Here is a 16055-nt window from a genome sequence, read left to right as displayed (position 1 = left end):
CTGAGGGAGGATTCCCCCTCAAGAAGAAAGGACTGAGAGGGCACTGCATAAATGTGTATAAATACCCAGTGGGCAGGAGGGAGTGCCAAGAAAGTGAAGGCAGGCTTTTCTCACTGGGGCCAACCACTAGGATACAAGGCAATGGGCAGAAGTTGGACAATATGTGATTCTTGTGGTGCCTTGTGCAAGCCCAGAAATAGGCCTCGATGATCCCAAGGGGTCCCTTCCAACTCAGTTATTGTACGGTTATATGACTGTATGATGCACAGGAAGTTCCACATGATTATGAGGAAGAACTTTACCGAGCAGGGGATCACTCATTGGAACAGGTTGTGGAGTGTCCCTCACTGGAGGTACTCAGGAACTGCCGGGGTGCAATCCTGTGCCATGCGCTCTGGGATGCCTGCCTGGGCAGGGTGACCCACGGCGGTGCCCCGCAGCCTGACCCGCTCCGCGAATGTGAGATGAGGGCCCGGGGCGAGCGCCGAGGCGCGGCCCGCACGGAGGGCAGGCTGAGGGCGGCGTTCCCCCGCTCCCTCCTCCCGCCCGCCCGCCGGGCCCGCGGCCGCCCCCGCCCGCCCGCTCTCTCGCACGGCGGCGCGGGCAGGGCCCGCTGCGCTACGGCGGGCAAGGCTGGGGCGGCGTCAGCGGGCGCGCGGTGCCGGCTCCAGGGCTTTAAAGCAGCGTGTAAGCTGAGATGCTACCACAGACAGCGGCGCGGCGGCGGCGGCCGCAGGAGCTCCTCCAGCCCAGACGGGCGCCCTCCTTTCGCCCCCGCCGCGCCCCGGGGCATGAGAGCGGCCGCCCCGCGGCTCTAGGTACCCCCCGGGCCCCATGGCGACGACCCGCGCTCCCCGCGCCCTGCTACTGCTGCTGCTGCTGCTGCTGTGCCCGCCGGGGCTGCGGCGGGGGGCGCGGGGCGGCGGGCAGCGCCCGCGGGGCTGTCCGGCGCCGTGCCGCTGCGAGCTGGACGGAGTGCTGCTCCGCGCCGACTGCTCCGACCGCGGGCTCACCGCCGTGCCCGCCAACCTCAGCGTCTTCACCTCCTACCTGTAAGTGCGGGCCGGCCGGCCAGGGCGCACCGGCGGCGGCGGCGGGAGGGCTCGGGCCGGCCTCCGGCGCTGACAGGAGGCGCTCCGTGCCCGGAGAGAACACCCGACTTCAAATAAGTTTCTAATCGCTTTTTAATCAGCGGGCGCGCTGTAAAGCGTTTATAGTTGTCTGGCTATCGCTGTGCCCGCTCCGGCGCCCGGAGGATCGCTGTGTGATGTGCCGTTTGGAGGGTAATTAAAAGCGATTGCAACAGCAGAAACTCGATGCGATCCTCCGGGACGTTATCTTCACCTTTGCTTCCCGGGACAGGGCTTTGAACTGCGGCCGCTGCCGATTTAATCGTTAACAGATCTCCCCTCGGGTGGAGCGAAGGCAGTGAGGGAATAAAGCGCGCTCCCGGGGGGCGGACAGCGCTCGGGGACCGCAGTGCCGGTGTCCGGACACAGGTGCCGGTGTCCAGATCCGGGCTCCGGCCGGCGCACCCCGCCCCTCGGGAGGCTCCCCGGGCCTCGCAACGCCCGCCCGACAGGGCATCCCCGCCGGCACGGGCTGCGCTGCATCCCGGGCGCGCTGAGCTGCAGCGTGTAGGGACGCAGCCGGCGAGAACCGAGAAACTCTGCATTACCAAAAAAATCCAGAACCGTGGTGAAACTTTGTTTGCTTGCGCTTTTTTGGGGCTCAGTGTTCGTCATTTAGCTTCTCGGGGTGTCGTGTCTTGAAAGTGCTGGTGCTCTAAGTGTTCCTTTGCTGTTCTCCTTACCGATTGCATAGTTTTTGTGGTTGTTCATTTACAGCTTATTGTTCGTGCCCAGCATAAAGTGTGTCTGGTTTTGAACGTGTTTTTCCAGTCTCCATATTTTGACATGCTGTAAACATGCTTGCTACTATAGTTACTGTGAAGATGCTTTCACAGCATTGTGTGTATGGCATACTAAGGTAATCATTCTGAGCACACTTCTCTGTTAGTACCATGCTTCAAAGGACATAAAACATATCTTACATCTGAAAGACAGAAAAAAGTAAGCTAGAAATTGATTTCTATGCAAAGTATAAACATGGCAACGTGGACAAGGTGGAAATTAAGTGCAATCAACCAAATCTAAGTATATATTAGGGGAAAACCTAATTTAAAGAAAATAACATACATTTACAACGAAGGTGAGCAGCTGAAAGACCTTTTTTATATATACTATGCATGTAAATACTGTTCTGAAATTTTTCTTAAGACTATTTTTAGCTTATGTTATCAGAAACATTTCAAAACAAAGCTATTGATAATGTTAGGAGACAGGAGTCAGCAGTCAGCATTACTGAACGACCACTCACAGTAGAGCAAAACTTTGGCTATGTGTGATAAAGATGCAGTCCTAAGACACGTACAAGGTCTGTCACTAGTTCCAGAAGCAGCAGGTCCTGATTTTGGGTGTAGATAAGATACAATGTTTCCTGGTGCTTTGGAAAGCCATAAGCAGAAGGGTAGACAGGGATGGTATAAAGGCATACTTAAGCTGTACGCATCCTGTGTTGAGAAGTAGAGACCCTAAATTCCTCACTGCTTGGAGGAATGCTAAAACCAGAAAAACATGAGACTGTTTGACTGTTTTATGCAAAAAAAAAGAGAGCATATGTGTGGCAATGTCAAAATACCATTGCTGGGGTTCTTCTGCCTCTGGTAACCTGCTTCATGGGAGGATTATGATCTAGTCTGCCCTTTTGTTTCTAAATCCTTCTGTCCTTCAGAAGGAATGTCTCTCTCCAGTCAAAAATCCTCTGTTGTTCAGTAACATACACCCTGAAGTGAAAAAAAAGTTATTTGGATAGGCAGACTTTTAAATGACCAGGACTGCATGCAGGCAGTATAAAGGATAAATGACCAATTTATACACATAGGCAGCTACACTTTCCATTTTCCAAATTTACAAGGCTGCTATCCTTGGATTGATTAATTATTGCCTAATTATGCAGAACTATGGCTCCTGCCTGCCTTCCGTAAAGAACTGTCAGGTCTCATTGTCTGTAGATGGCTAAGCAATGGCAAATTTTAAAACAAGGCTGCTTGTTATAGGCATGTTTGCCTCCCTGAGCTTGGTAATGGCCAATCAGCTGTTTCTTGATTATTCTCCTTTCTGGTTTGTTTTTTTTGTTTTCCTCCCAAAAAACTCAAAAATATCTTTTTATGCTGTGACAATGTTTACCTCAGATAAAACCAAGAGATTAAAATTGTGTACTCACAGTTAATCTCTTTCAAGAAAAAAATAATCTTCTTCAGTCAATTATGTTCTTGCACCAGAGATACATCTGATCAAAACCAGTGTTTAGTACTACCTTGGATTAAGTTTGAGTTTTTAAAGCTTTGGGTTTAAAAGTTTTGGGTTTTGGTGGTTTGTTTTTTTTTTTATTTCTGAACTTTTTATCTGAGTTTAACACTCACATATGAGAAAAAGGTTTTCTTGGTGTGCACCGGAGATAGTGGAAAAAGCTAAGCTGAAATGCTGAGGCCATTAAAGATTTGTTTTATTTTGAGACAAATGTCTATAGAGCATGATGTATTATGGTGACTGAATTTTACATGTACCATCATTTTTTTTATGATGGTGCTCTTACAGCAGAGCTAAATGTACTCTACAGATGGACCTGCTACAATTTTCTCCATTCTCATTTATAATCCCAGGCAGCAATTCTTTCCTCCCATCAAAAATATTTTTATTTATGATTATGTGTCTGCTGCCATGAACTGTTAGACTTTTTAAGAGCAGGCAAGGAGAATCCATGAGTTTCTTTCCATTCCTTTTTCTTCATTTACTTTTAGGCTAAGTAATGTATTTGGTGTATTCAATGCAACTCCTGTTGACATAAATGAGAATTCCATGTGCTGATGAAGGGCAGGACTGAGTCTCTGTTTCAAATTAAGAACAGGTCACTTTCCTATCAGCTCACAGTGGAAAGAAGAAGACAGAATCTACGGGTCTTTTGCACATGGGACCCTCATTAATTCTCAAACCAAACCCATGAGTTAGTGAAATATTGTTACCATTTGCTGTGATGTGGAAAATTGAAGTGGAGAAGGGCTTGCTCAAAGTTAGAGGTAAAGTTTATAACAAGCCAGCCGTTAAAGAAATTCTAACCTGTTTAACCACAGGCTTGTCCTACTTTACTTATATAACCCTAGAATAACCCTAATTATTTATTACTCCTTTAAAATTGTGTGAAATTTTGAAATTTCTATTCAAGAATATTTAGTATGACAAGTAATGAAAACAGATTTTCTTTCCAATCTCTTCTGATGACAATATAGAAGACAACACTTACAGAGTTTTAGGTTGTTTTGGGCCTGGATAATACAAAAAAGTAAATTTATTTTAATTGCCAGGGCTGTCTAACAATTTGTATACTGTGCTTGTGATCAAAACCTGTCAATGATAAGCAGAATGTTTGCAAAATATTAGCATCATGGATTGACAGAGATAGGCATGAATATAAATATTGCAGCATGTTGCCTTTTACATTATAGTTTACTTTAAAAGCCTTAATTTAGGTGTATTGTAAATATGTGTGCTAACACTTGGTGAAATATGATTAATATAATTTTTAAATTTTCATAGAAATAATTTATTAAGAAAAAATTTCTCAAAACATTGATAACATTGATATTATTACAGTAGAACCTATGAAGAAGATATCAATGCCTGTTATAAGGTTTCAAATCTCTCCATCTTCAAATAAATTTTGTCCTTCTACTTCATTCATTTCTATGCTATTGTATTTGATGATAACTGTTCCTGTAGAGCACAGTCAAAAAAGACTCTGAAAGTGTTTAAGATGACTAAACATAAAAAAATGAAAAGGAAAAAAAAATTTTAATGAACCTGAATGAAAAGGTTGCTTACTGTTTTGAAGGTAATGAAGTATATTCCCAGAAATTGACAATGCTTCTAAAATAAGAAATATAGCAAAATTTGTGTCAGGAATACCCCAAATGATTAAGAACAATCCTTTGGGGTAAATTTGCATCCTTTTAGTCATTCTGATCTCTCAGTGCAAATTCAGGTCTTGTCTGTGTCTTCATCAGAGGTATTTTGGGAATGACCATGGTTTTTCAAAGAGATCAAACAGCAGCATGAGTTATAAAGTCTCTTACACCTTCCAGATCCCTTGACAAGAGTTAGGAGTTAGATATTTCATAAAATGTCTGTCTTTTCTTAGGAAGTACTTCTTTACACAGCTACAAACTTTATAGACCTTAAATTAATTAATTGTCATGTGGTTTCAGTTAGTAATCTGAATCTTGTCCTGATTGAAGATGAAGGTGAATCCAGTTCTGGATTTAGAATTTGGTGCTAAATCTCCCTTTTGAAAAGGAAACATAACATTTCCTCTCTACTCATGGCAATAGCACATATGCAAAGGTGAAATATACCTGACAATAAATTAGAGGTAAACAAAAACTGAAGTAACAAACTATGCAAAGTATCATGTTTGCCAGTTTTCAAGAGATTTGCTTTAAATTTCAAAACATGGTGTGTCAAGTCAAAGTCCGTTTCTTTGAGAAACATTTCAATCAAAAATGTTTTTTGAACTATCATTCTTCTCACTTGAGAATACTGTGTTAAAAATAACTCTTTACACTGCTTCCTAAAGAGCCTTTTGCTGCTCTGAAAGATAAAAAGGCTCTCACACATTACCTCTCTCCTTTAGCATTTGCTCTGTGGAAACACTGCATAAATTGAAGGGGAAAGGAAGCTGTTTTGAAGCTGGGAGAGCACAAGGCGCTAACAGAGTGAAGGCACCTTTGCTTGGGTTAGTGTCTGAAGCGCAGCGGACAATTGGCCGGGCAGAGGGAGCCTGACTCCAGCTGAGAACGCGTGCACTGGGCTGACCTTCCCAGCCAGCATGCCAGCAGAGATTAGGCTTCCCTCAAGTGCTCCCTTGTTAACCCAGCTTTTTCTGCAATGTCATTTGTCTTTCAAATGCTTCAAATTGCTACCAATCTTGCAGTAGCGCAGATCACTTTCTTTTATTCTCTGTGTTGGCCAAGATAATATTTCATCTGCATGCACTGCTTTCTTAATTCTCTGTTGGCTATTTAAATAATCATTGATTAATACAATTTATGGTGTTGTCCCTGATTTCTGTACTTGAACTGTCCAGCAGATCTGCTTCTTTTCCCAGGAAGAATCATGGTAAATAAGGTGTGGTTCCTTTGGCTCCAAGTAAGCTGATTGAAGGCAGAACATGATGTGGTGTTTTTGATATACCAGAACAGCTTTAGACTTTGGTTAGAAGAAAATACCCTAACATCTTAAAAAAAAAAAAAAATATGATCAAAGCATGCTTACTCCTCAGAGATTTAGCAATTCATGTGGCAAATCCATATGCTTTATTCTCTGTAATGTTTGCTGAGAAAACCTGAGAATCTTCTGTACAATTTTACTGATCAGATGTGAGAAATTTATCACCTGGAGAACCATAAGAGACATTAATATGGTTGGGGAGACATAGGTCCTGAAATGATGTTGCTGACACTTGCTGAAGGACTGCTACCTTTTTCTGTCTCTCAGAATTGAGATTTAAACAAAAAAAACGTGCAAAGATAGTGAACTGTTTCAGCTGTATAGGGCGGCAGCTCATGGTACCCCTGACTTAGTCCTAGTGCTTTTTTATTTCCTGGAAGTCTACAGGCAATATCTGGTAATTTTTGAATTAGAGACCTTAGAATGAGTATTAAAGAAGCAGCAGCACCCAAGTAGAAATACTGTCCTGGAATGTCTTTGCCATTTAGGTGGAAAAGACCCCCAGCCAGCTCTTATTATACTAAGCACCAGCAATCCCCGGATCTCTAAGCAGTAATGAAATGGGATTGCAAAGCAAGTTCCCAGGAACTGGTGCCTTTTATCCAGCTTTGCTCAGACAGTACGTTCTGTATAATCTTCTAGATTTATTATTTTGCTGTGTTTTACTGATTTTTCGCTATGAGCTTTGGGTTTTAGGGGCTGTGGCCACAGCACTGAGGTCATGCCCTGAAAGGACAAGCTATATTTTCATGTCTAGTCACTGCTGAAAAAAAGAATTAATCTGAAGTGTAGTGTTATCCAACAATGATAATTATAATAATCAGCCACTCCCAAACTGGGATTTTATTGGTAACAAATGGGCTCTTAGTTTGGGTCCAATTGTATGATTTGGCTTCAGTCCTGCAAATACTTATCCAGATACTTAACTTCAGTGTCAGGAATGGTTCCACTGAAATCACATGTGTAAATGTTTGTTGATCAAGGCCTTTAATAATTCTAAAACAATCATCCCTTTCCCACATGTCAGCTCGTTTGTGGGGAATAGTTTCATTAAGCTGTTCTTTACCACTGTCTCATTGCACAGCCTAAAGCATTATGCATATCATAAATAATTTAATACCATTGTTTTCAAAAATTGACTGATTTGAATATTTATTTTTATCTGGAATGCACCATTCTCCAACAGCATTAAATTATCTAGTTGCAGTGAAATAATTTTAAGGATATATTTTGATTAAAAACTGCTGAAACCTTTTGCATTATACTTCAGAAGTATAGTTGGCTTTGTACATGTGATATAGTATTGTGTGCATGGTGATGTCTGTGCATAGACAGATGTCAGACAAATTTTTAAAAATATCTATCAGTCTAAAGCAGCACAAACAACTATAATTCCCGCTGTACAAAATCTCTCCCTGCTTTCGATTAAAAACACTTGATTAAATGTTTTCTATTTTGTTGACAGTAACCATGCTTAGTGAAATTACTAAACTTGCGTACTAATGACTTAAGTAATGCAGAAGTATTTTTTGGATTGAGACTTCATGTGCATAATGATTGTGAATAAACTTAACCCTTTTCTTGTGCTTGTGTCATACAGATTTTCCCATGAAAAGTGTACAATAATTTGATGCTGTTATTTATGACAGGGAGGTAGGAGGTAGAAAAGTAAAGCTGGTGTTCAGTACTACTACTTGTCTTTCTTTTTTTATTCTGTTAGTTTCTTCACCTAACACTTCAGCCAGTTTTGTTTGAGGATAGAACAGTAAGAGCACTGATATTACACAGAAATAAGACTTTCCTAGCCCTCATTTCTGCAGCAGTAGGCATCTTACAATGCCAGTTGTACCATGCCTTCTGGATCCTGTGATAATAAAAATGCTAGTGTAAGTGAATGAAAGAACAGATGTGAGATGATGTCAGCATCAAGGGAAGTGTAGCTGCACTGATTTGGCATTCACTGAGTTTGTAAATGAGTCTCTGTGTACCCTGAGGGGAGAAGGTCACAGCTGGCAAAGGAAGCAAGTAAGATAAGACAAGGTTCTCTCTCATCCATGATTGAAAGTTATATGTTCTGAACCACCTTGATGAGTAACTTGCCTTTGAGCTTGATCCTTAATCAGCTTGGTGTGGAGGCTGCCTCAGAAATTAAATATTTCTCCTGTTGGTCTCACATATGATGAGGCTGCATTTATGTTTGTAGTAGAGGGTGAGACCCTCCAAGTTGTCCAGTGTCCAGAAATAAGATTTATCCTTATGAAAACCCGGCAACCAAAGTTTCTTAAGCACCCTACTTCAAGAGATTGTCATTTTGGGAGCATGAGAAAAAGACAGAAACTGCTTCTGGGAACAAGGACTATAATCAGTTAGCTATAACTGGGATTCAGGTAAAGAGACCTTTAAGTCCTTCTCCTCGTGGATATAGTAATTTATGGATTCAAGTAAATCACACAGCTTTTCTCTAGTCTTACTCCTTATATGCGATGGCTGGGACAATTACCTACATCTGAATTTGACTAATTTGGTGGTCGCTGAAAAAAGCTGTAGATTAAGAACACTTAATTATAAGCTAATTGTGAGTATGACATGGCAAAATAAGGGAGATCCCAAGAAAATTTCTTCTCTTCAAAAGGGTATATGCTTGCCTTTCAGTTTTGCTCCTGGCTATCTATGTGACCTGAATTCTGTGATATATAAGTTTCTTATTGGAATAAGTAAAGTCTGTGCAGGCATCTGAGAGTAATATTTGACCTGCTGACAAGGAAATACAGGATCCATAAATGTGGTGCAATATGAAAGTATTGCCTGCAGTTGTGCTGAAGTTGTGCAAAGACAAGGAACTGGAAGCAATCCAAAAGAGGTGCAGGTTCAACTTTGTGACCTGACAAGGGTCTCAGGGAGTACATTCCTGTCCTAGAGTGTCCCTGCATAAAGCCTCACTGTATTGGCTGTAACCTGCAACAGGCACACACAATTACAGGAAGATTAATAGAGCAACAGAAAGTAGATGGAGAAGAAAAACAGCAGGTTGCTTGGGAATCTGCCTGTATCGGTGCCATAGAGTAGTGACTTGAACCTCTCATCAGGCAGCTCAACCAATTCTAAACATTTTGAACCCTCAGGAGAAGTGGCACTCTAGTCTAGCACTAAATTCTAAATTCACAATTCACATTTGTGCCATGTGTATGCAGTAAGACTTTGTAGTGTACAGTTACTGTGACAGAGTTATTATCAGAAATGTTTGTTTCCTTAGTAGAGATAAGACCTGAGGATATAGTTGTGGTGGGGGGAAGAGTAAAGGTGTGCAGTGCTGCTGGTAGGTGTTTTTAAAACTTGAGTGTGAGGCACTGTGGAAGAGTAATTGGTAGCAGGAAATGGGTCTCGTGGTCTTTTAAAGGCCTAACACTGAAAAGGGAAAATGTGAAAGCTCTTGATCAAAGAATAGCATCTGGGAAGACTGTAAGCTCCTCAGCATATGGAGGCTTCACTGTGTCTCATACCTGCACATATAAAGTAGTGTGAACTGTCAAGTGCCAGAACTTTACTTCCTTCTGGCCAAGACAGAAGATGTGAAAAGAAAGACCAGGACAACCCCTTTGGAACATGCTAACTACCTGAAGGCCAGAGACAGTACAGAACATAGTTAAACACATTCTTGGAATCTTGAGGTACGTGTTTTTAGAATAAAAAAATGTTTATTGAATATGCACTATGATCTCAGAGATGCTTCTTAGCTCACAGCCTTGATGAACAGCACCCGGGCTAGCCTTTTTTTTTCTTATCAGAAACCCTGTCTACTCCCAGGAACTAGTTCTGTCTAATGAGCTCCTGTTTTTTAATGAACAGCCATGGAAATTTATTTTTCTTGCTTGAATGACAATTCAAGTGGAACAACATTTTTGCTATCAAACTTTTAAAGAAAGTTACCGACCCACATTTTGACCACAACAGAAAATTACTAAATCCAACTAAAGCAATTACTAAAGTGACTAAAGCCAGCTCCCTTACGACCCATAAACAGCAGTCCTAAGTAAGACCCTCTGAGCTCTCCATGTTCACAGCAGGCTCTGATCAGGAAATTCCCTCTGTGTGGGACACCTCTCAGAGCCAGCAAACTCCCAAGTTTGCTATACTTGGAGGATCGCTGCTAAGTGCCTCCCTTAGAACCCGGGTCAATATCCCCACTCCTTGAGGCTCAAACCTTCACCTGTAGACAAGATGCAAAGGCATCTGATATGAGTACTGCACTTAAACAGGAATTTTTCACAGATCTATGCCTTGTCCATAATCCTTTAGGTGTTTGTGTGAGTGTGCCTATGCTATAGCAAATGTGTTGTGAATGTTTCTCCCTTAGATTTTTAAGTGGGTTAAATTCATAAGGTACCTCTATAAATGAGTTGGTATTGTGGTCATAGCAAATTCTATTGAATCTTTTGACAAATTGTTTAAATTAGGCTATTAAGTGCTGCTAAATTTAAATGTGGTTAAAATCTTCACGTGCAAGCCATTGGTCAAGTCTAGGGCTAAGTTTGGCAGGCAGATTTGCTCTAAACTTTGGGACTAAGAGGAAGAGTCTCTGTTACTCCTTTTAATCCTTACCCTTTTTTTCATCTTCAGCCTCCACAGAGATAATTTTTGTTGATTTTTAGGTTTTAGTCTGATTTTTCTCTGCGTGCTTTAACCATCTAGTTAGGAGTAGAGTGAGCCTTGCCAATGAGCTTTGTCATGCTTTCACTTTAATGTTAAACCTGCTTTTGCTAGTGATTCTTTGAACAACCTAAGACACCCATTCATGACACAGATTTCTGTGTGCCATTCCATGTAGGTAAATTAGTAGATTTATGCCAAGGAAGACTTCATGTAGCTTCTGCTATGCTTATACTAATGGAACTAACTTAATTGTGTGGAATTGGTACTGCTAAAATAAATTGAATTTGAAAATTTTAAAGATTTTGAAAAGTATTAATTAATATAATTAAATTTAGGCACTTGCTTTGGTTTTAAAGTACCAACTCTTGATGGAAAAGCTTCTGTTGTATCATTAGTATGCACACTGTCCATATTTTTTAAATAAACAAAAGTCAGTTTTTTCTTTTGAAAAAAAGATTTTTGGCATACCATTGAGTGATCATCCTTATTGCCTTGTTTGCATCAGGGTGCAGACTCTGGCATGTGAGTTGTGTTGTGTCAGGGAGTTGTGTCAACTGTACAAATTTTGCAGGAGTTTCAGGAAGGCAGGAATTTCTTTTGTTTTTCAGTTATTTTGCGGCCATTGTTGGTAGCATTAAGTGAACAGAGCAACAGGGTTTTTTGGAGGATGCTTACACAGTGCTGTAGTACATTCATTACACTCATAGTTAGAAACAACTGTCATACCAAATAGAGTTATCAGAATCACATTTCTGTACATATTGGTGCCTCAGCTGTTCTGCCTTCAATGGCTGTCTCTGGTCAATTTGTGAAGAATCCCATAAACCTGAATCCAGATGTGGTCTGTTTTCTACATTTGTCATCAATCATGGATATGGTGTCTTGTAGTCATGCAGCTCTATGTTCCAGCCTGTCTTTCCATAATGCAGTGCTGGAAGAGCATCAGATTTCACAAGGAATTTGTAATATCCAGATTTACTGGATGGTATTATTTGCAGTGTTGTATCTCTGTGTGGGAAGTCTATAAGGAAATGTTCCCTGCTCTCAATGTGCTGCTGGTTTAATCCCTTCTGATAAGGATTTATGAAAACTAATTATGAGCCAGTTTGGTCTCCAATGAAGCTAGAACTGAAGCTTCTTTCAATGATTTGGATGGAACCCCTGGTATGTCACAGTTAGTTTATTGTAGAGGATTCTGCTGGGACGTGATGAGTCTAATCTAAGGGAAATTACTCACTCTTTATCCAAATATCTCCATATGTTGAGTAGACAAGCAGTTTTTTTTAGTATTTAGTGAATGAGTAATTACCAAAGTATCAATGATAGTAATTAATTGTTAATGACATTCATTAGTGGTTTGGATTATCTTGGCATGGAGAGCTTCCATTAAGTTGTATTCACATTTTTTATAGAGCAGTATTAAGATGGTTGTTCAATTATGACCAAATGAAAGTAAGAAATCTGTGAATTGACATTTAACAATATGATTTTGGTAAATGAATGGATGTCCCAGCTGCAGGAGAATTTTAACAGAAAGACATACAGGAAAAAAATACACCTTATCAGCAAAGGATTATGTCTATGTTTTGTCAGTTAGTAATATCACTGCTAGTGTTATAAATAAATGTTTTTTCTCTACCTGTAAATAGCTTATCAGAAAGAATTCCAGAAATTAAAGGACTTAGTAATTTTACATTTATTAGGAGGTTCAGACATTAACTGAGTGTTCTTCTATGCTGCTGAGTCTGTTTACAGTGAAATGCCTTGGGCCAGCACTAACCAATGGGACACTTCAGAAGATGGGTCTAAGGAGTGGACGAAGCAGCTGGTGTATCTGTACGCTGTTTAACTCTCAGAGCTGCTCCTGGATCATTGGGCAAACTGAAATCTTCAAGCAGAGTGACAAGCAAATGCCCAAGTCAGTCCCCTCAGGTGCAATTAGAGCAGGCCTGTTGCTCCTGCAGTGACCCTGGGTGCACTTTGGGAATGCACGGTCCAAGGCTGTGCAAGCTGACCCAAAACAAACAGGGCTGCATCAAGTGGAAGAATGACAGAGGACAAAGGGAGTTCAAATTTTTTCTTTATACGCTATGGCACAGTTATTGATGAAGATGAAATATGAGGTGGAATTTTTCAGTAGTTTGAGTAGGAGATAGAAGCTTTGAAGTTGCATCATAAGATGATTCTGCAGTGCTGCTTCAGAGCATATGATTCTTGAGCTTGTATTTTAATTATATACTCTATGTATCTCTTCACTTGTAGTTAAAAAAGACATATTGAATGTTTTGTTCTGTGTCGGGGGAAGTATAAAGAAAGAACTCGGGATTGATTTCAGTAACAGTTTTAAAAGTACAGAAAGAAACCCCAGCAACATTAATTTATGTTTTCTTTTGTATCATCCACCAAAATAGATAATACAGAACATGTGAAATCAAGTTTTATTTCCTGTGAATATTGGTTTTATTTCTTTTTTCATAATAGTCTTGTTCATGCAGTTGTCTCTGACTGCCAGTTTTAGTAAAAAATATGCAATTAGATATTTTGATAAGAAGATAATTGTTTTATTTACTGCTAGCATGACATAAACTAACTTTAAAATTATTTTCAAGCACTAAGAAAATAAATTAACATACTATTTTGAGTAGTAACATATTAATTAACATGAGACACAATATTGATGGAGAAATATTCAAACTGGGCTATTGGAATATCACACTGCAACACTGGACAAATGAAAGTGCATGTTATACCAATGGAATAATATCTTCAAACATATGACATTAAATAAATGTGCAGTTTTCTGTGAATAAATTAATAAAACACAAGATTCCTGCTGTAGCGAAACCAGTCTGGGATGTCACTGGGTAAGTATATACATAAGGCTGAGTGATATTAAATGAATAAAAGGCTGATTACCAGTTTGAATACCTGCTCTGTCCCTCATGCTACTCTATCAGTACTTCACAGGGCATGTAATGCTGTTGGCTCTGCTACTTACAAAGAAGAATTCAGCAAGGGATATTGGAGTAGAGTTTATGCTGCTTTTAAAATTCAGGGAAGAGGTGGCTTGAGGTATATTTCACTATTTTAAAATATCTTTCTCCATAGGTTACTTAAGACAGCGACACATCTCACAAAGAAAGGCCTTACACTGCTTCTTAGAAATGCAGTCAGCTCATGTATAGATAGGGAATTGTTCCACTAATCAGAACTGTCGAACAGAGAATTTAAAATGTCTTTGTCTGGCTTCTTAGGAGGTTTGCCATATACCACTGTATTGTCCCAAGGGGACTGGAGGTGGGTGAGGGCTGTTCAGACTGATCCAGTCCTCCTCAGTTCTGTTAAAAATGACAGTCTGTCAGGACTATGAGTTTAGTTCAGCTGTTTGAGTCCTTGGCTGTTCTTGGATCTTAAAAAAAATTACTCTATGTTCTTAACTATCACATGCAGAAGACATGACAATATAACTACAAGCTTTGCTAGCTCTATGTAAATCTCACCAGTAAAATTATTTGATTTTTTATACATACTATGTTTTCTGGAGACATAAGTGTAGGCTAATGCCAGTGTGTGCATCTTCTAGACAATGGTTTCAGTTGCAGTGCTTCTCTATAGTGCAGTGCCTCCACACACACTTTAAGTCCTATCTTTCAAGTGTAAAATATGTTAAGATACAAAAATTAAGGTATTTTTTCCTCAGTATCTGAATCCTTCATTCTGTCAAAGTGGAAATACTGCTCAGCTAGCTGTACATTAAATTTTTCCTTGGATACAAAGATATCCTGAGTTCAGGGGAGTCTGACAGTGACATTATTTTGGATACAGCTGTTGACCTAGCTGGTTTGTGTCTGGAAGGAAAGATGGATTGTGCTGTGACTGGGGTGACATCAGGCAGTCAGCTGTGAGACAATTACCCCCATACCTTCTCCTCCCTTCCTAGTATGTCTGTTTGCCCTTTGCATCTCAAAGTGACTACACAGATTTTATGACCTTTATCCTTACAATCTTTAATGCCTTATGCCAGACAACAAAGCTTTTTCAAGCTTCTCAGATTACTACTTCAGATCTGTGAAGAGACTTTTCCAAAGATTTTTGTATCTGAATCTGAATTAGATGTCTTATTTTTTAGAAATTACCTGAGAAAATAAACACTATTTCTTTTCTAAGTTGCACTTGATGGAATACATAGAGATCTTGTGTGTGCCTGTATACAGGCTTGGAAAGAGCTTCTTGGCATATGTTTGAGCCTTATAATATTTATTTTGTTGTATGCTCTTACAGTGAATTGTTTGGGATTTTTTAAATTCCTTTAAATTAAAGTTCTCAAAATAGATAGTGAGTGTCTAGCAAATATATTTTTTAAAAAGTTATTTACTTACCAAAAGGAAAAAAAATACAGAGTAATTGAAATCAGTGCCATCATTGCAGACGCTACCTTTGAGAGCCAATTTGTTCTTTACTCTAACTACTCTGCCTGAAAGAACAACAACTCTAACTACTCTGCCTGAAAGAACAATGAAGATGTTGAGGACATGTAGGGTTCAGTCCAAAGATTGCACTTGAGGGTATGTAATGAAATCTTGCCGTATTAGTGCTTTAGTGAAAGATATGAGAAGGAGGGCAGGAAAAGGGTGATTTGTATGCTTTATTTTCTGATATGTTTAATCTATATGCTTTCACTTTTGGTCCCACAAGCACAGAATTTCATCTTTCAAAAACAGAAGAAACCAAAATGGGCTCTTTCTCCAAGCTGTGAAAGGAAACAGATTTAGGACTGGCTAGATCTGTGAGGAGAAAAAACTTTGAAAATGTAGACCACCAAAAGTGAACTTCCAAGGTGCCAGCATGTGTGCTGACTCCTGAGTCCTGGCTCAAGTGCCGTTGATGATTTTGCTTAGCAGGGCAGGGCACTGGGAAAAGAACTTGCTTTCTGCAGCAGAATTCCCTGTGTAGGAGTTACTTGTCTTTGCTAGTTAAGTTTCTGCATTCACAGAAATGGAAGAAGACAGTGCTCAAAGTTTTCTGGAAGATTGGAGTTGGAAGAGGAAACTCAGGAAAAAA

General features: G+C 40.3%; 1 protein-coding gene across 1 annotated transcript in view; it reads left to right on the top strand.

Moving 5' to 3' along the window:
* Nucleotides 1–834: 834 nt before the first annotated feature.
* Nucleotides 835–16055, top strand: part of LGR5 (leucine rich repeat containing G protein-coupled receptor 5) — an 89134-nt gene continuing 73913 nt past the window's right edge. The window contains exon 1 of the mRNA XM_058805221.1: nt 835–1052. Within this exon, the coding sequence (XP_058661204.1) occupies nt 835–1052 (218 nt within the window). The remainder of the gene's footprint in view (nt 1053–16055) is intronic.

Source organism: Ammospiza caudacuta, chromosome 5 (assembly GCF_027887145.1).
Source record: "Ammospiza caudacuta isolate bAmmCau1 chromosome 5, bAmmCau1.pri, whole genome shotgun sequence".
NCBI classification, from domain to species: Eukaryota; Metazoa; Chordata; class Aves; order Passeriformes; family Passerellidae; genus Ammospiza; species Ammospiza caudacuta.
Note: the sequence above shows the minus strand (reverse complement) of the source record. Positions and strands in the feature narration are given on the sequence as shown.